Consider the following 20,502-nt stretch of genomic DNA (forward strand, 5'->3'; position numbering starts at 1 on the left):
TGTCTTCATACTTGGAATTTTTATTTATATTTCTGTGGAAGTATTCAGTGGAAAGACTTGACTTTATAAAAGTTAGAATAGATAGGCTGTCAGTATGATGGCTGGAGTAAATGGCTTGGATTGTGCAGCTTATGCACAATATGCATTATGAGACAAACATTTTATGAAGCTAAGATGTAGGAAAGGATAGACCAATTTTGTAATCTGGAAAAGTAGTGCTGAGCAGCTGAATTAGCAGAATGAAATTAATAACCAGTGTTACTGAAGTTAGTCAGCAGCAGTAAAACTATAGTTTGACTTGAGTGGCTAAATTGTCAATCCTCTTATTCATCACCAATGTTAAATATGAAGAGCCTTTGTCTTCAGCCTTTATTATATATGCCAATATAATCTTGTTTGCTTCCTCATAAAGAAACATAGATCTCCTATACAACTGTGTGCAAGTCTCAGCTAGATCAGTGACCATATATATATTTGTTTGGCTTTAAATGTTATGGGAAGCTTAGTTAATCATTGATTTTAATCTATGAATGTTATAAGTGTTTCACTTTCTAGTGATATTTGATGGAGCAGCACATTAAAACAAGATATTTGTTTTTATAGGAAATAAGGCCTGTGAAGAAATGGCCAACTATGAGTCAGGCATTCATAAACCAGCATACTGTGGAACACAAAGGAAAACAAATTTGTAAATATTTCCTAGAGGCACGGTGTATTAAGGTGAACATATAATCTCTCTTTTTGAAACTGGGTTAAATTATTTTTATTGCAATTTTCTCACTGCCAACACAAGATTTTCTCATAACTATTTTTTAATAAGCTCAGTATAAAAAAATACTAGAGAAAACTACTTACAGAACTACAAGAAAAGTCAAAATTATGTATAGCTACAGTAGTTCTAAAAACTGGTGTAGACTTTCATATTTAATACTTAACAAGAACAGTATAGAATTTGAAGTAACTGTGTCATTTTCAACAAGTTTGGGTGGCTTATATTAGCATGTTTGTTCTGATAGTCTGATGCTATATACATATCTTCTTACGTAGTGTTGCGTCACTGCTGTGTTAGTTTGCAACTCTCTTGGCTACCAGCTCTGTCCAACAGTTACAGCTGAAAACTAGAGTCTGAAAATAAATTCTGAACAACTGCAGTATTTGTATTACAATAGAAATAATAGTTTTATATTACACTTTGGATGATAGGATGTGAAATTTTGTCTCTCAGAGGAACTGGAGAGCTATTTTCCTTTCCTCCTGCACACCTTCAAAGTTTACTCTGAGTCTGAAGCATTGTGTTGACTCTCCAGAAGAGATTGGGGGGCAGTGGCTAGGGGCCTGTGGAGGGGGAGGAAAGAAGAATTTCCTGAGTACAAATAGAATCTGTTCATAAAACATTACTGTGATGTTCTGGACTCCTTTGGTTTTTTTAAATGTTGTATTAAATTAAGGTAAAGTATGGTTATGTATGCAATTTTTGTATATGATATAAGGTAAATGATATCTTGGGAAGAGGCGAGAGCATGGAATATTGGGGTGACCGATGATTATATGAACATTTTACACAGAATTTTAAAAAGGCTGGTGTGTAAACTAGTGAGATATGAGAGCTAGGAATTAGTTACAGTCAGTGATAGGAATTAGAGACAAGAAAGTGAAGGAGTAAAAATTTGTACTGTGAGCCCTCCCCATACATGGGGGATCTGTTCTGGAACCCACCCACCCCTGCATATGGGGGAAAACAAGTATGCTGAAACCCCATTTGTTTTAATGGGGAGCATTCCTGCATGCTGCATGCACCACAAGCACACACACCGTTATATCTCCCGCAGCTTAACCTTCCGTGTAAGGTTAAAGCCACATATGGCACACGGGCGCACTGTATTTTGGGTCAGTTAAAACAAATTATGATGAAATACGGAAAGAACTACAGGTTGAGGTTCCCTTATCTGAGACCAGAAATGTTTTGGATTTCAGATTTTTCAGATTTTGGAATATTTGCATATATTATACATACCAGTAATAAGATATCACAGAGATGTAGTCTAAGTCTAAACATGAAATTCACTTATGTTTCATATACACCTTACACACATAGCCCAAAGGAAATTTTGTACATAATAATTTTGTGCATGAAGCAAAGTTTGTGAACCATCAGAAAACAAAGGTGTCACTGTCTCAGCTATCCATATGGGCAATATTGGATTTTGGAATATTTAGGATTTCTGAATTCTGGGTAAGGGATATTCAGCCTGTAGAAAAATATGTTAAATTAGTATTTTGGAAGAATTAAATAATTAGCAGTAACAATGAGGAATCGAAATTATGCAAACGTAAGTTTCTGTACACCAAGTGATCTTTAACTGCCTGTTGAACTTCTGTGTAATAACTTATTCTTGTGATATACATACATACCTCTGAAAACACTATAATAGTGCTATTCGAATGAGTGAGTTCAGACACATGCAGTTATTCAAGGGTGGTAGTAACTTTGATATTATAGTGGTATGCCAAATAGGAGTGTCCACATTTTGTACCATAGTCGTGGTATAAATGGAGGTCCCTACAGTAGGCTTCTTCCCTTTGTGACTTTTGTTGATTTGTTAGTTCAGTTAATTTTTAATTTTCAGCAATGCCAACAGAAGAAAACGGGATGATGCTGAATCAGAATCTATAGTATTATCAATAAATATTCAGTTTGAAATGGAAGAATTCCACATTTGGAACTAATAACCTCTCTTTTTATTTCCACAGGGAGACCAATGTAAATTTGATCACGATGCAGAAATAGAAAAGAAAAAGGAAATCTGCAAATTTTATATACAGGGTTATTGTTCCAAAGGGGAAAATTGCATTTATATGCATAATATCCTTTTACAAAATAATTCCAGCAATAGTGTGACTTTCATGTTGAATAATTTTTAGTAGTATTAGTTAGTAGTAATATACATGTAATATAAACTGATATTTGCAGAACACCAGATAGGCCCTTTTCTTATAGGGATTTGAGGAATTCATAGCCATGCAAATGTTAAAGGAAGTATTTCACCTTTAATCCATTGATTGTTATTAAAAATATAAAAATCTGTGCTTTTTCCTTGGACTTGCTTCTTCTCTTAAAATTATAATACAAGGAACCACAGTGTTGTCTTGAACCAAACCTTTTATTTGTGGTTAATATCTTCCCTTTCCTACTTTTTATGGCAAATTGGGGAACCTGGAATATTTAAGGCTTTCTGCTGTTGTATTTAGTTTTTGTAGAAAGTGAAAGTACCATCTTGGTTCTGTTGGTTATTCTAAAAGCCCAACAAAAAGGGAGGAAAGCTATCCTTCATTTTCTCAGGGCTGGTCTACACATAATGGATTATGCGAATTGCTGCCGATTTTCACACATTCCTATCAACTTTTAATTGTCTTCACTTTCCTGTGCAAATTTGTAACTATTCGCCTTCCCAATGCTGAAAATGTGCAGCCTTGTGAAGCGGACAGATGGTTACACATTCAATAATGCTCATCCTCTCAGATACTTTGTGAGTCCTTTCTTAGTGGAATTTTTGGGAGACACCTCCCTCGTGGCAAATAGCCCACATTCATTTGAATCACATGTGCCAGATCGCAGTCTGTTCGGTTGGAATGAGGAGTATTTTATTCATGTAGACAAGCTCTCAAAAATTGAAGGAAAGCATTGAAGAAAGGAAAGTGGATTTTTGTTGCTGCTGTTACATCTTATGTAAAAGTTGATAAAGGAAATTTAGGGAAAGGGCAGGAAAGGAATGTTCTTTTCCCCCACCCCACACTTTTCCTGCTAGACCTTTTCTGGAAGCAGCAGTGGCTGAAAACAAAGGTTGGAGGGAAGGACCTGTTTTTGTTTCCTCTATGGAGAATGACAGTAATTGAAAGAAATAGCCTTAGCTACAAAAGACAAGACTTTCTCAGTGGTGGCTTGCTTTGGAATGCTGTACCACAGGAAGTTCCCCTCAGCCTAACACTGTATGGTTTTTTTATGCCAGATCAAAATCTTTTTGTTTGCACAGCCATTTAGAAAAATGTATATTTCATATTTAAATCTGTATTATTAATGTTATTTTAACATTGATGTAAAATCCTCTGAGATGAAATGGTGTTATGTACTTGTTTAAAATAAGGAATACATTTATGGAAGGGAAAATTGTATCCAAATGGTTAACTTAGCATGAATTCTTTAAAAAGAACTCTCTTAAGGACCCCATTGATCAAACCCCCAGTGACTGTCATCCCTTGAACGTCAGTTTAAACATAGTTTTTTGTGGGATTTCAGGCTATGTGGCCATGTTCTAGAAGAGTTTATTCCTAAAGTTTTGCTGGCATCTTCAGAGAATGCTGACCTGGAAGAGAGTGGGTATATTTCTTCGTGGTCTCTGCGAATCATACAAATGGGTTGTACTGCACCTGCGCAGTGCTGCTCGGAAACTTCTGGAATCACTGGGCAAAGTTTACTTTGCAACTTTTTGGCAGTAGCTCCGCTACTGTTCCCGCTCTTTCCCCAGTTCCTTCTTTTGGTCGCGTTAGCTGCTTGGTGAACTTCACTCGCTGATATTGATCTTGTTCACTGGACTTGACTACGGACCGTTATTTGACCACTCTCCTTCTGAATCCCCCATGTATTGTTGACCATTTGGCGCATCTCTGACTTTTCTCTCGGATCTCGATTCTGTTAAGGATGTCTCCAGCACCCTTCAAAAAATGTGATGTTTGCAGTGGTAAGATCCCCATCCAGGATCCTCACTCCTCCTGCCTCCTTTGCCTGGGCAAGAACCACGATTCCAGGGCGTGTGTTCTTTGCAAGTCCCTTACCCCTCAGGTGAGGAAAAACCGGGACTCCAGACTCATTATGGCCATTTACCAAAGGATTCTGAAGCTGTAGGAGGCCGACCGGCCAGGTTCCGCACCCGCGGCTTCGATGTCGACATCGGTGGATGCCAATTCTGTGGCCCACAGCTCTAAATCCGTCACCAAGCCTAGTGCCACTGTGGCCTGGAGCTCCTCCACCAAGCCAAGCGCCACTGCCGATAAGTCCGACAAGAGGCACAGCACCGACGGAGCGGGCTGTAAGCTGAAGCCCTGCACCAAGCCAAGTGCTACTGCAGCAAAGTCCGACAAGAGGCACAGCTCCAACCGAGTGGGTTCTAAGCCAAAGTCCTCCGACAAGGACAAGGCTAGACCCAAGGAGACAGGCCCAGGCTCAAAATCCTCTTTTAAAAAGAGGCATGCTCCTCCTTCAGAGTCAGGAGATGGATCTTCTCACTGTGATCCTGGGTAAGGAGGAGTGATTCCCATGTTAATCTGTGTATTGTTCTGTTGTTGATGGCCGCCTCAGGGTGGGAGGATTAATAATAATATGATTGTGACCTGGTTGTTTTGATGCTTGGCTCAATATTTGATACTTGCTGTTTTAACTTGTTTTCTTATGATGTTTCTAACCTGTTGTTTTAACTTCTAGATTGTATGCCATAGGCAGGCTTTTTATATATTCTTGATTTTATTTGGTTTTTGTACAGCGCCGTATACATCTACGGCGCTTTATAAATGAAGCTAATAATAATATTAATAATAATAATAATAATATATGAAAAGAGGATTAGTGTCTGTTAATTGGTGATCTTTGTCTGCTGGGAAACCCTCTGATCCTTCCCAGCAGACAGTGATCACCAATTAACAGACACTAATCTTCTTTTCATATCCTCCTATCCTGAGGCCCAGCCATCAACAACAGAACAATACACAGATTAACATGGGAATCACTCCTCCTTACCCATGATCACACAGTATATATATACCCACTCTCTTCCAGGTCAGCATTCTCTGAAGATGCCAGCCACAGATGCCGGCGAAACGTCAGGAATAAACTCTTCTAGAACATGGCCACATAACCTGAAAAACCCACAAAAAACTATGAATGCTGGCCATGAAAGCCTTCGACGTCAGTGTGAACAGTTTCACAGGCTCCTTTCAGTGTAGTTCATTCCACCTTACTGTTCCTGTCAAAATGGGGGATGTACCAGCAATGTTATTAGAAAACATGTACTTGTTAGAGTCCTTAATATTGGCTCACATGAATTCCCTTGCAAGTTCTATCATACAGGAGCCAAGTGCTACCATGGGGATAAGTGTAAGTTTTCACATGACCCACTAACTAAAGAGTCAAAAGAACTACTTGATAAGGTGAGTTATTCTCCTTCTGTCACTGTAATCTCATAGTTTTTTTTTCAAAAATGAAAAAACAGTTTTAACTAGATTTTCCAAGAAATCTTGGTATGTTTATAGATGATTATACATAGAATCATAGAATCGTAGAGTTGGAAGAGACCACTAGGGCCATCCAGTCCAACCCCCTGCCATGCAGGAAATCCAATTCAAAGCATCCCTGACAGATGGCCATCCAGCCTCTGTTTAAAGACCTCCAAGGAAGGAGACTCTATCACCCTCCGAGGGAGTGCATTCCACTGTCGAACAGCCCTTACTGTCAGGAAGTTCCTCCTAATGTTGAGGTGGAATCTCTTTTCCTGTAGCTTGCATCCATTGTTCCGGGTCCTGTTCTCTGGAGCAGCAGAAAACAAGCTTGCTCCCTCTTCAATGACATCCTTTCAAATATTTAAACAGGGCTATCATATCACCTCTTAACCTTCTTTTCTCCAGGCTAAACATCCCCAGCTCCCTAAGTCGTTCCTCATAGGACATGGTTTCCAGACCCTTCACCATTTTTGTCGCCCTCCTTTGGACACGCTCCAGTTTCTCAATGTCCTTTCTGAATTGTGGCGCCCAGAACTGGACACAATATTCTAGGTGGGGCCTGACCAAAGCAGAATACAGTGGCACTATTACTTCTCTTGATCTAGACACTATACTTCTATTGATGCAGCCTAAAATGGCATTGGCCTTTTTAGCTGCCGCATCACACTGTTCACTCATGTTCAACTTGTGGTCTACTTGGACTCCTAGATCCCTTTCACACGTAGTTTCATTCAGCCAGGTGTCACCCATCCTATATCTGTGCATTTTATTTTTCCGCCCTAAGTGCAATACCTTACATTTCTCTGTGTTGAATTTCATTTTGTTAGCTTTGGCCCAGCTTTCTAGTCTATTCAGGTCATTTTGAATCTTGATCCTGTCCTCTGGGGTATTAGCTATTCCCCCTAATTTGGTGTCATCTGCAAATTTGATAAGTATGCTCCCAATTCTGTCATCCAGGTCATTGATAAAGATGTTGAATAGCACTGGGCCCAGGACAGAGCCCTGTGGGACCCCACTGGTCACTTCTCTCCAGGATGAAAAGGAGCCATTGTTGAGCACCCTTTGGGTTCGGCCGGTCAACCAATTACAGATCCATGTAACAGTTCCTTTGTCTAGCCCACATTTTACAAGCTTGTTTGCAAGAATGTCATGGGAAACCTTGTCAAAGGCCTTACTGAAATCAAGATATACTATATCCACAGCATTCCCTTCATCTACCAAGCTGGTAATTTTATCAAAGAAAGAGATTAGGTTTGTCTGGCATGACTTGTTTCTCTGAAACCCATGTTGACTTTTTATGATTATGGCATTGCCTTCTAGATGTTCACAGACTCTCTGTTTAATGATCTGCTCCAGAATCTTTCCTGGTATTGATGTCAGACTAACTGGACGATAATTGTTGGGATCCTCTTTTTTCCCCTTTTTGAAGATGGGGACAACGTTTGCCCTCCTCCAGTTGGCTGGGATCTCTCCTGTTCTCCAGGAGTTTTCAAAGATTATTGCCAATGGCTCCGATATTACATTTGCCAGTTCTTTTAATACCCTTGGATGGAGTTCATCTGGTCCCGGAGACTTAAATTCATTTAGATTAATAAGGTGTTCCTCTACTATCTCTTTACTTATTCTGTGCTGAAATGCCCCTATTCTGTCCTCTGCTCCATTATCCTCAGGTTGAGCACCCTTTGCATTTTCTGAGAAGACTGAGGCAAAGAAGGTGTTGAGTAATTCAGCCTTTTCTCTGTCTTCTGTTAGCATTTTGCCATCTTCTCCACGCAGTGACCCTACCGTTTCCTTCTTCTTCCTTTTGCTGCGGACATATCCAAAAAAGCCCTTTTTATTGTTCTTAACCTCTCTAGCAAGCCTGAGTTCATTCTGCGCTGTAGCTTTTCTGACTTTACCCCTACACATGCCTGCTATTTCTTTGAATTCCTTTTTTGTGATTTCCACCTTTTTCCATTTCTTATACATGTTCCGTTTCAAACTCAGCTCAGTTGAAAGTTCGTTAGTCATCCATCCTGGTTTCTTGAGACATCTCCCGTTTTTCTTTCTCACTGGAACTGTTTGAAATTGTGCCTTCAGTATCTCTCTTTTGAGAAACTCCCATCCATCCTGAACTCCTTTATCTTTTAGTATTTCTGACCATGGAATTGCCCTCAATACTTCTCTAAGTTTACTGAAATTCGCTCTCCTAAAGTCTAGGATGCGTGTCTGACTATGCCTGACTTCTCCTTTCCACTGTATTACAAACTCCAGGAGAACATGGTCACTTCCACCTAATGATCCCACCACTTGCACCCCATTAACCAAGTCATCCTTGTTGGTTAGGATCAAATCTAAAATAGCTGACCCCCTTGTTGCCTCTTCCACCTTTTGGACCATGAAATTGTCTTCCAGGCAAGTGAGGAATTTGCTAGGCCTTGAGGATTTTGCTGAGTTTGACTTCCAGCAAATATCAGGATAGTTGAAGTCGCCCATCACTACTACATCTCTCTTTTTTGACTGTGTGGTCATCTGTTCTAGAAAGATATCATCCAATTCCTCAGTCTGACTTGGGGGTCTGTAGTAGACTCCCACCGTAACATCCTTGTTGTTTCCCTCCCCTTTAATTCTTATCCAGATGCTCTCCACCTGGCTTCCAGGATTGATGTCCTGGATCTCTTCACTGGTGTAAATATCTCTGACATATAGTGCTATTCCTCCTCCTTTCCTGTTTGGCCTATTTCTCTTAATAAGGTTATACCCCTCTATTTCCACATTCCAATCATGAGACTCATCCCACCAGGTTTCAGTGATGCCTATTATATCATATTTGCTTTGTTGTACTAGGAGTTCGAGTTCATCTTGCTTATTTCCCATGCTCTGTGCATTAGTGTAGAGACATCGCAGACCATGGTTCCCTTTTACTTGCTGCCTGTGCAAGTTTTTTTGCCTCCCACTGTTGGGCCCTTGCACTGTTTGCCTTGTTTCCTCTGTGTCATTTTGACTATTTTCGCCATCCCTTTCGCCTTCCTTAATATTGTCTCCCTTCCCCTCGAACTGTTGTGTAACAATATTGTGCCCTTACTGTTCAGCCAAAATGTTTTGCCACTAGATTATTATTAGTGACCTTGGTTATTATGCCTGACATCAATGTGCATCCCTGAAACATAGGAAGAGATTAGCCAAAAACCTTTTTCTATCTCTGACCCTAAAACATGCGAAGGGAGGAGTTGGGAGACAGTTTCTCCCATCTAAAGGGAGAACTGTAGGTTGGGCAGAAGCTTATTTCACCTCTGTATTGTGAGAACATTCTTATCTGAGAGACCCTATCGGGCATAAAGCAAGACCATGCACTTCAGGCCTCCTACTACCAGCTGAGCACTTGAGAATAGAATGGAACATGTTATCTTGTTATGCCTCTGTGCGTGACTAGCAGGAACTGAATTGGCTTGCTCTGTCTTGGTGCCCAGTAGACGTTTCTATGCCTTAGGTTCTCCCATCTATCCCTGAAATGAAAGAGTGAAGTTAGCTCTGCTGCTCTACACCCATTAGGTACAGAGGCAAACACGTTTGTCTCATTTCCATGTCTCCAACTGTGTGCTGGAAAAGGATGGCAGAAACCTGTTATGGTTATGTGTCTTAACAACTGCAGAGCTGAAGCAAACCTCATGCTTCAGCAGAATTTGGGGGAAGGGTGGGTTAATTGCCTTACCTCTCTAACTCCATGTTCAAAAGAATTTGGTATTGAGCTCATTTCACTCACTAACCTACCTGTTGAAAGAACCTTTCTTGCCATTGTGACGGTGGTCGATGAGATTAAACCTAATCCATGTATTAAACCAATTAAATGATTGCTCTCTGTTAAGAGATCCCCTTCTTTTGTGGATCTCTGCCAGTGAGTTGACCATTTTTAGTAACAAGAGTTTGAACATTGGGTTGTGATCTGTTTTGATATATAAGTTTAGGATATACTGTTTTCATAAACTAGGAAAGGTTTTGGAAGGCATTTTCAAATAATGGTGAGATTAACTGGAGTACGGCATGTGTATTTTACTCTAAACCTGGTTTCTATTCTATACTGAATCTTATGGATCAGGGAAGTCAGAATCCCATTAAGTAAATATGTGGTGGCATTATATAATGGCCACTAAAATGTTAGAAAATGGAAATTTGTGTAACTTAAAAGTTAATTTTTTTAACCTGTGTGCTGTAGGTTTTAAATAATGATGAGGAGCCACAAAATGATGATGAGAAAGAAGTGGAAGAACTTAGGAAGCGTGGAATAGTTCCTCTTCCTAAACCACCTCCAGGAGTTGGACTTTTGCCAACTCCACCAGAACCATATTCATTTACTGAGGAAGATGTAGAAAATTGTCAGGATCCCTCTGGTGAATTCAAAAAAATTCCATCTCTCTTTGAAATAGTTGTGAAGCCAACAGTGGATTTAGCACACAAAATTGGAAAAACGTAAGTATTAGACTAAAGCAAGAAGCATGAAAGAAGTTCAGAACATTGATTGTATTCTGACAAGCTTATAATAAAAGTGTTAGTATGTAGAGAGAACTTGTAACACTGAAAGCTTATGCTGCCACCTTCTTTCTTTCAGTTAGTCTCTAAATACAGATTCTACAGACTAACATAGCTGTATCTTTGAATAAAAGTGTTAAGGACTGTTTGCTCAACCTCTGCTCCATTGCCCTGCTGAGTGCAACTCATTGCTCTCTGCCCCCTATTCCTTCTCCTTCCTCATTTTCCATAGCAGAGAACCATACGTGAAAAACTGTTTTTACACCAGGAGGAAAATGGGTACACATTTAACCAGTACAGCACAGAAATGTGTTTTCCCCTCCAAGGACTCAGTATCACTTGCACTTGTTTTCTTTGTCTTTTCAAAATACAAAAGAAAGTGCAATGGCCCTTCAGTATAGCATGGTAGTGGACAGCTGCAGTTTGGGCAGCTAAGCTAGCAGGTACAGCAGTAACCACAACCGTGATATGACTGCTTTAAACCTTTAGGAAAATGACATTAAAATATGCGTATAACCTTATTTAGATATAGAATCCCTGAATGAGCTGTCACTTTAGTAACATGGAATTTAGTAACCTGTATGTTTGGGTCTAAAATTTGACTTGACAGTACATTTAAAATATAATTACATTTTGTTGATAATGCTTTTAAGAAAATTACATAGATACTCGAATCCATTTTAAATCCTCTAAACAAAACATTTCTGTAACATCCCTTACAAACTGTGGTGAGAATTTACTGTTGGGGGTCTGTCGTAATGTGTTTTCCCCATTGCAATTTGTACTCATTCTGTCTTCTCCTGTACAGAGAAGATGCCAAAATAATTTGTGGTTTATGCTGAGCAATGGCTTGGTGTTCAGAAAACAACAATCAATAAAACTACAGATCATAGAATAGTTTCTTTTCTAGGATGTACTAAAATAACTTGGGAAATATTGTCTCTGTGACCATTTTTAGACTCTAGACCAGGGGTCGGCAACCTCCGGCCTGGTGGCCCCTGGCTGCTGTTGCAATTGCTGCCGCTGCGGCAGCCGCCCGTCATGGCTTTTCGCCGCTCTGGGCGCCGCCATTTTGGGCGGCAAAATGGCGGCGAAGTCTCACGCAACCTTCCCCGAGGTTGCACGAGACTTCGCCTCCATTTTGGGCGAAAAAATGGCGGTGCCCATAGCGGCCTCTGGGGCTATGGGCGCCGCCATTTTTTTGCCCAAAATGGCGGCGAAGTCTCACGCGACCTTGGGGGAGACTTTGCCACCATTTTGCCGCCCAAAATGGCGGCGCCCAGAGCGGCGAAAAGCCGCGATAGGCGGCAGCGGCGGCAGCGGTGGCGGGCCTCTAGGAGGCCCGCTGCCGTCTCCGGAGCCCTCCAGGAGGGCTCTGAGGGCGGCAGGGGGCCTCTGGGGGGCCCACTGCCGTCTCTGGGGCCCTCTAGGAGGGCTCCGAGGACGGCAGGGGGCCTCTGGGGGGGCCCGGTGGCGTTGCTGGGGCCCTCCAGGAGGGCGGCAGGGGGCCTCTGGGGGGCCCGGTGCCGTCGCTGGGGCCCTCCAGGGGGCCCTCCAGCGCTGGTGGCCCCCCCAGCTTTTTTGCCAGTCTCTGACGGGGCCTGGGGCCCCGTTAGGGGCCAGCAAAAATGGGGACGCCTCGCCCCCGGATGGTGGAAGCTCCGCCCCAGCATGCGGCCCCGCCCCTGGAGGGTGGAAGCTCCACCCCCGGCACACGGCCCCACCCTGGAGGGTGGAAGCTCCACCCCCAGCATGTGGCCCCGCCCCGGAGGGTTGAAGCTCCACCCCCGGCTTCGGCCCCTCAGTCGCCTGAGGGACAGCAACCCGGCCCCTGGCTCAAAAAGGTTGCCTACCCCTGCTCTAGACCAAAAGGTTGCCTGTTATTTACAGTCTGGATTTAATATTTATACAGAAATTTTCTTGATTTAATTTTTTGTTTTTCAGTCCACCAGCATTCTATAATAGCACATCACCACCAGGACCAGAATTTGAAGGAAACGATTCACATATATACAAGGCAGACTCAAGCCCAGGACATAACGGATTGGCAGGACTTCCAGCTTCTCCTGGGCATCCCTGCGTAGGTCCAGCAGTACCGCAGAGTCCACCTTTGCAGCCAGTGCCTCCAGGTTACTTGGGGCCACAGGGTCCAGTTGGTGGGCCTATGCATGGGCAACAGGGTGGTCCATCTTTAACACCATCTGGAGCATCTTACGGCTGTGCTGTTGTTCAGGACCATGTGGCAAACATGCCCAGAGACAATCACTGCACATCTGGCCAGCCATATCAACAAATTGTCAGTGAACGACAGCCAAACACTGGTTACGAGCCTCTTCAGAATCCATCCAATTTCTATGATAATTACTATTCACATCAGGCTGTACACAACTTCCAGGCAACCAATAATGCTGGTGGTAAGTTCTAATTTATACAGTTTTATCCTGAGAACTACAACACTTGTAAATATGGTCAGCCCTTCGTATCCACGAGGGTTCTCATACACACACACACCATAGATGCCAAAAATTGGGGGACCTCAAGTCCCTTTGATTTTTTTATTATAATTTTTTTAAATTTATTAACAAATTTTACAACACAACATATCAATCTTTTAACACACATAACAACACAACAACATAACACATTGATTTTAATGGTGGCATGACCACGTGCACGGGCACTGAATGAGGCAGGACCACCCATGGATGCTCAAATCTGCAGATAGCAAACCCACAGTTGGGGTGGGCCTACTGTACTGGGAAGAGTTGAAATTTGCTAGAACTGACATTTCACCCATTCTTAAACCTCGTAATTCAAGATTTTAAGAAGTATTTTCAAAATCCAGTCATTGTGGATGGAGAACATACCTGCTGCACGCCCCCCCCCCCCCCATAAGTGTAGTATTAGCTCTGTGTACCCTACACAGAACATTTTTTTCCTGTGGAATTCTTGATAGTGGGACATGGACCAGGTGTAGATAATGGATTATACTCTGGCTGTTACCATACAGTCAGCTCTTGCCATCTGCGGGCTTGTCATCTGCAGATTTGAACATCTGTGGATGGCCCTGCCCCATTCACCCCAGTGGCGGCCTATGCACATGGTCATACAATCATTGGGAATAATGTGCTTTTTGTTATCGGGGGCGGGGGGGGGATCCAGAATGGAGCACCCATAGATGTGAAGGCCTGACTGTATCTCTTGCCGAGCAAACACTTAGTTTTTTCTGTAAGAGTGTATGCCCCCAGTGGCAATAGATGCAACTATATCATAGAATCATGGAGTTGGAGGAGACCACAAAGGCCATCCAGTCCAACCCCCTGCCATGCAGGAAATCACAATCAAAGCATCCCCAACAGATGGCCATCCAGCCCCTGTTTTTAAATCCAGCCAAGTCAAGACAAATTCATTTGCCATCCAGTGCTTAATCAGAAACCACCACCTCTCCCATGTGCACAAAACTCTTCACCTGGCAAACATCAGGCATCCATTTGTAAGGGCTCAGGATCCAAGGGAATCTAAAAAAACACCCAATTCTTTTGGAAAAAAAAGATTGTCAGCTGGGATGGTGTTGTTTCAGAAAGAAAGGCTAGCTGGTTGGGATTGCGTGTTCAGCCCTGGATAACCACAGCACTCTTGTTAGTCTTGCCGTGTAGCTTCCAATCAATTCTCAACCTTTCTTCCAACTGTGGAGCCGGGAAGGTTACCCCACAGATGCTAGGATAATCCTTGCCCATCCCTGCGGCTTCAGATTTAGGAGAAAGGCCAATTGTTCACCATGCCCACCTAAGAGAGGTGCTGCTGTAAACTGCTTTATGTAGGAGAAGCTAAAAAAATGCACTGAGGGAGAATGTGAATCTGCTCCCTGCCCCTCGTGGCTACATCCATTGAAAATTAATCTTGCTGTAGTCTGTATAGTTCCACCTCGTTTATCACTTTGGATTAAGTTTCTTGGTTGCAAGTGACAGCATTTAAATAGCCTACTTTGAAAGAGAGAGAGAGAGAGAGGCAGCTTGGAAATAGCTTTTTAGCTTGTATTCAGCATTAATAATGATTATTTGTAATATTGAATACAGATGGTACATGGCAAGGAGAATTTACAGAACACCAGCCTCACCACACTTCTTCAGATTCACATAACAGTGGAAATGAGTACGAATTAGATTGTGCCTCTGCAACAGGACACAATTCAGCTATTAATGTACCAGACTTCCTTCCTGCAATGCAAAAAGCCCTTTTCGTTAGGCTCAGTCAGAAACAACAAGATGATGGAGACCAAATGAGCAGTCGTTGTCAAAGGTCATTGAGTAGAGAAGAAGGTATTGTCAGACTGCATTTTTAAAACAAAATGTTGTATAACATTATGTTCATATGTAAGTTGTCTTTTCAAGTGTTTGTGAACATTTTGGTATATCACACATTGCAAAATCAGTTCCTGATTGGTCCTGAAAGGAGTTGTTGTTGTTGTTGTTGATGATGTTGTTGATGTTGTTGATGATGTTGTTGATGTTGTTAATTTCATTATAGTAATTGGGTAGTATACTCATACACCCCCAGCTACAGTACACATTTGACAGAGTGCATCTTCAATATAGTCTGTCCACATTCACCCATAGTTTTCTACTGTTACTGCCTGATTAATATATCTACCTTATATATATTCGTAGGATGCTAATTCAGTGAGCAAGGAAAGCAATGACTTATTATTTTTATAACCAGTATTTATATAAAGTACATGTAAACAGAAGGGAGATATATTCCTAAGAGGAAGGGTGTGATGGCAAATACACTTAACCCCCAGCAGAGTTCCTTCTGACCATTGGCTTACATGGTATTAAAAGGAAGCTTATAAATTCAGAGAGCCATAGTCTTCTTGAATCTCTTCCAGCACCGTAATGCTGAGCATATTATTATGTTCTGTCTTTTCTTCCTGTCCAGGCAGTATAAATAATATTGAGATGTGTAAAATGGATATTTTTACCATTATTTTATTTTGCTCCAGTGAACTTATATAGAGTGACTGTTAATCCTCAGATACACCCCAAATAAAACCAATTAAGCATTTAGTGAAATGACTAACAGGATGATGGAAAGTATTAAAAGTTTCTAAAAACAGTAGAAATACAGAATATATTATAGTCATCCCTCCATGTCCACAGATTCAATCATCCACTGCTTGAAAATATTCCAAAAGGATATAAATTCCAAAAAAGCAAACCTTGAATTTACTATTTTATGTAGGAGGCACCAATTTTCCTACCCCCTTTTATTTAGTTGAACTTGACCATCCACAGATTTTGTATCTCTGGTGGGGTCCTGGAACCAAATCCCAGCAGATACCAAGCACCCACTGTACTGTAGCGGTGATGATAAAGATGGCATAACTGAAGCAGAGACAGTAAGACTACCATAGAAGACAATAAAGCTATTTTCAGGAAGTCCATGCCTATCTGATGGGTTAGAAACAGAGGACTGTCAAAAAGTGGAATCAGTTGAAAATTGGAACCCAGTCTTTTTTAGCTTGCAAAAGCAAGATCAAACTTTAGATGGTGTCATGTTGGCTGGGGGTGGGGGGAATAGCACACTGGGGAGTGGTTGAAAGAGCAAACCAAGGGTTAAAAATGCAGTACATGACTATAATTTAGATCTGTCAAAACAGCAGAATATCCAAAAATGAGCCATCAAAAAGAGGGGGGTGTCTATATATTATCCAATAAAGGCAAAGTAGATAGTTAATGGTAGATAAAGAAAGTTTAATTAAATAGTGAATTCCATCTTGGTCTAATACCTAAGTCTGACACTCGCTCTAGTTCAACAAGTTCAAGCATTCTAAATTCCCAGCTCTGAGAGGAATTCTCTTGTACCAGTAGTCACAAGAATACCTAAACTTATTTAGAGAAAAAAAAATCTATCTTGAAGGCAGGCCTCAAGCATGCAGCAAAAGCAGCGAAAAAGACCCAAAATAAAAATTGTAAGCTGCTCTGATAACCTTTAGGGCTGAAGGGCGGGGTATAAGTACTCTAATAATAGATAGATAGATAGATAGATAGATAGATAGATAGATAGATAGATAGATAGATAGATAGATAGAAAAGGAGCACAGAGATAACCTGAAACTGGCAGAAAACATCTTTTTTTCAGACAAATATGAAATGAAATGAAATGAAATTTTATTTATATACCGCCGTTCCAATGATCACGGCGGTTTACAACAAAGTAAAATACATCACAATACAGAATACAACAGCTTAAAAACCCATATACTATTATACAGCTCTAAATCCATCCTTATTCAAACTAGTAATAAGACAATCAAAATTACGATAAATACATTACAACCCATGTCCCAACCGACCCCTAACAAAAGATATAATACAAAGTTATTTGTTTCTGGTGACAGGCAGAAACTTTGCATATTCTGATTGGATATTAGAATCGTAGAGTTGGAAGAGACCACAAGGGCCATCCAGTCCAACCCCCTGCCAGGCAGGAACTCTCAATCAAAGCATCCCTGACAGATGGCCATCCAGCTTCTGCTTAAAGGCCTCCAAAGAAGGAGACTCCACTACACTCAGAGGGAGTGTGTTCCACTGTCGAACAGCCCTTACCATGAGGAAGTTCCTCCTAATGTTGAGCTGGAATCTCTTTTCCTGTAGCTTGCATCCATTGTTCCGGGTCCTGTTCTCTGGAGCAGCAGAAAACAAGCTTGCTCCCTCCTCAATATGACATCCCTTCAAGTATTTAAACAGTGCTATCAGATCAGTTCTTAACCTTCTTTTCTCCAGACTAAACATCCCCAGCTCCCTAAGTCGTTCCTCCAGTAACACACCAGTTAAAATAAACACAATATTACTGTACCAAAGCTTATAAAACCTCTTTGATGTCTCATTGTTAATTGCGAACTACATAAACCACTATCCAAAGATTATTTTAGAATCCAGCCAATTACAGATTCTTGGCTTTTAAAGGCAGATGAAAAAAAATATAAAAACTGTCAGAGAATCACATAGGACCAGTACAGATTGACATAAACAAACAAGTAAAATTCATTTAAAATGTTATTTCTACTTTGTGGTATAGCTGTAATACTGTTGGGTAAGAAACATCACAAAACAATAAACGGAAAATGTTTTAGTTCTTCAAGCAAAAAATATTGGAGAAATCAATTCTTTACTGTATAGCCCAGGAAATGTTAAGAAATGAGCTCTTTTTTAAAAACAAAGGCCTGTTACAGACTGCCAAAATGAAGCTGCTTCGGGTCTCTTTGGAGGTATGCTGTTTAAATGATGCATGCATCCTAAGAATCCGGAAGCTGCACCAAAGCTGCCCTCCAGCGCTTAGGAATGGAGTGTGGCTTTGGCGCGACCTCCGGACTCTTAGGACCCATGCATCATTTAAATAGCATACCTCCAAAGAGACCCGAAGCAGCTTTATTTTGGCAGTCTGTAACAGGCCAAAAATGGCTGGCATTCAGTATTGCAGTTATGGATTTATAACCAAGCATTATGTATCCACAAGTGCTCTGTATTTAGTAAGATGATATAGATTTGAACACAATCCCCCCCCCCCCCGCCACCTCACCATAACAGTCAGCAGATAGATCAGAAGGTCTGTCTAGCTCCTGATTGAGGCACAAAGAGAATGGCTTTTCCAACCCACTCCCAGCAGCAAGCAAGACTGGGACAATTTGAAGCAGAACCCCATTGCAAGTATTGTCACAGCCTCATTCGCTGGTAGGAAGAGGTTGGAAATGTCAACTTCCTTTGCACTCTGATTGGCAGTTGGACCTTTAGCTGCTGGGGCTGCTGGCAGTTAAGGTGAACTATGGGACATTGGACCAGGAGATGTTACTTATTTCACATATGTGGTAGCATTTAAAGATATAACTGTATTCGTCTGTGGAATCAGTATGTAGCACATTTGAGACTTAACTGAAATAAGTTGGCAGCATAAGCTTTTGTAGACTTCAGTCTGCTTCCTCAGATGCATAAAATGGAAACCAGGGACAGACATATATATGCCATTGGTATGTGAGAATGTCAGTTCAAATTCAAAATCCTTTGTGTATAGAAATGAAGAAGCAAGTCCAGTTTCAATTGACATTCTCACATACCAATAGTATACATATGTCTGTCCCAGTTTCCACTATATGCATCTGAGGAAGTAGACTGAAGTCTACGAAAGCGCATGCTGCCAACTTCTTTATTTCAGTTAGTCTCAAAGGTGCTACAAGATCTCTCTACATACTATACCTGATGTTGTTCTGTCCAGATGATGGAACCCAGTAGGGTAGGCCAATGGACAATAATCTGGTAGTGCCAAATGGATCCTGGCCCAATGTGGCCTTAGTGCAAAACCAAATGATTGGTTGTTTGCCACAGAGTTTCCTGGAAACTCCGTGGACAAAGCCAGCTCATCACACAGACCCACACACCCTTAACTGTCACCGCCGTCATGCCCTTGAAGCCCCCTGTCATGGCCTATGATATTGGATGGGGACACCTGGCCACATGGGTGTGTAGCCAGGTACCCTGTTTCCACCCTTACAGGCTGCGACAGGGATCTTAAGCTGACAGGCATGTAAACAGCACAGGCTTAGCCCATCTATTGGCATATATATTTTTAATGGAGGAGAGGATTTTCTAACGCAGAATTATCACAGCATTGTCTTATCTTCAAGCTTCTCTGCTAGTCCTGTAGAAAGGACTGTTTCATGCTTTCATGGAACTTTTCCATCTGGCAGTTAAGAAACACATTCCAGCCTCAAACTAGGTTCAGTGCAGGTGTAGCGATCTATCATGGCATTTATTGAGTTAAAATGTTTTCACATATAAGTATTAGTCAACTTTTAGATGTTAATTTTTGTTCACAGCACTCCAAAATTTAAAAGATACAATTGAACTCCTATCCTGTTGGTTATTTTCTCATATGTAGCTGCTGGGACACTATGTAAATAGAATATTGAACTAAGGAGGCCTTCAGTATTTATCCAGCATAGCTCTTCATATGTTCTTGGGAGTTCAAAATAGCACCACATCTGCAAATGGTATTCTGGATCAGGAAGATCCAAAGTGACTTTGTCTCAGTTTTGCACACATAAAAAGGCAGTTCTTTATTGTAGAGGGGTGAGTATGGAAGCCTATTGTAAAGTCGAAGGCTTTCATGGCCAGCATCCATAGTTTTTTGTGGGTTTTTCGGGCTATGTGGCCATGTTCCAGGAAGAAACTTTTCTGGAACATGGCCACATAGCCCGAAAAACCCACAAAAAACTTTGGAAGACTATTGACAGCAATTCCTCAAATCAGAACTGACATGTCTATAATCCTTCCAATCTTGCCTCCTTTTTCTTGATCCCTCCATAGCAGTAAGAAGGTAAAGAAAGGAAGAAACAAACGTAGACAAGTTAATGTTCTTGTGTTTTAGCTAGTTTGCATCCTACTGAAATATTTGCATGTTTGTATAGTGTCTTTTCAGTGTTGGACAGTGATTCATACCTGAATGTTAAATGTTGCTATTGAAGCTCACTGAGACTCAGATTTATTGTTGTTATTAAAAAGCAATGTCCATAGTCCACTAAAATTTACCCAAGTCAGTTACCTGGCCAGTAATGTTAGTTCATGCGCCCACACCTATGGAGCATTTGCTGTTTGGTTTTATGGCTGAATTTTGCTGATCTAAGATACTACAACTGGCTTGTCATTAAAGACCTCGCTTCCTACCATTCAAATT

The 20,502-nt window shown here is 41.3% G+C and overlaps 1 protein-coding gene across 3 annotated transcripts in view; it reads left to right on the forward strand.

Moving 5' to 3' along the window:
- The window catches only part of LOC149310496 (zinc finger CCCH domain-containing protein 6-like), a 43,444-nt gene that overhangs the window by 20,044 nt on the left and 2,898 nt on the right, over nt 1-20,502 (forward strand). For 2 of the 3 annotated variants that reach the window (XM_089529070.1, XM_089529073.1), the window contains 6 exons: nt 604-720; nt 2,752-2,863; nt 6,089-6,198; nt 10,460-10,713; nt 12,718-13,187; nt 14,850-15,092. In XM_089529070.1, coding sequence (XP_089385196.1) covers nt 604-720; nt 2,752-2,863; nt 6,089-6,198; nt 10,460-10,713; nt 12,718-13,187; nt 14,850-15,092 — 1,306 coding nt within the window. The remainder of the gene's footprint in view (nt 1-603; nt 721-2,751; nt 2,864-6,088; nt 6,199-10,459; nt 10,714-12,717; nt 13,188-14,849; nt 15,093-20,502) is intronic. The other variant, XM_089529072.1, reaches the window with a different exon arrangement.

This window comes from Sceloporus occidentalis, unplaced genomic scaffold, assembly GCF_023333645.1.
Source record: "Sceloporus occidentalis isolate IW3139 unplaced genomic scaffold, rSceOcc1.0.p SCAF_6, whole genome shotgun sequence".
Classification (NCBI taxonomy): domain Eukaryota; kingdom Metazoa; phylum Chordata; class Lepidosauria; order Squamata; family Phrynosomatidae; genus Sceloporus; species Sceloporus occidentalis.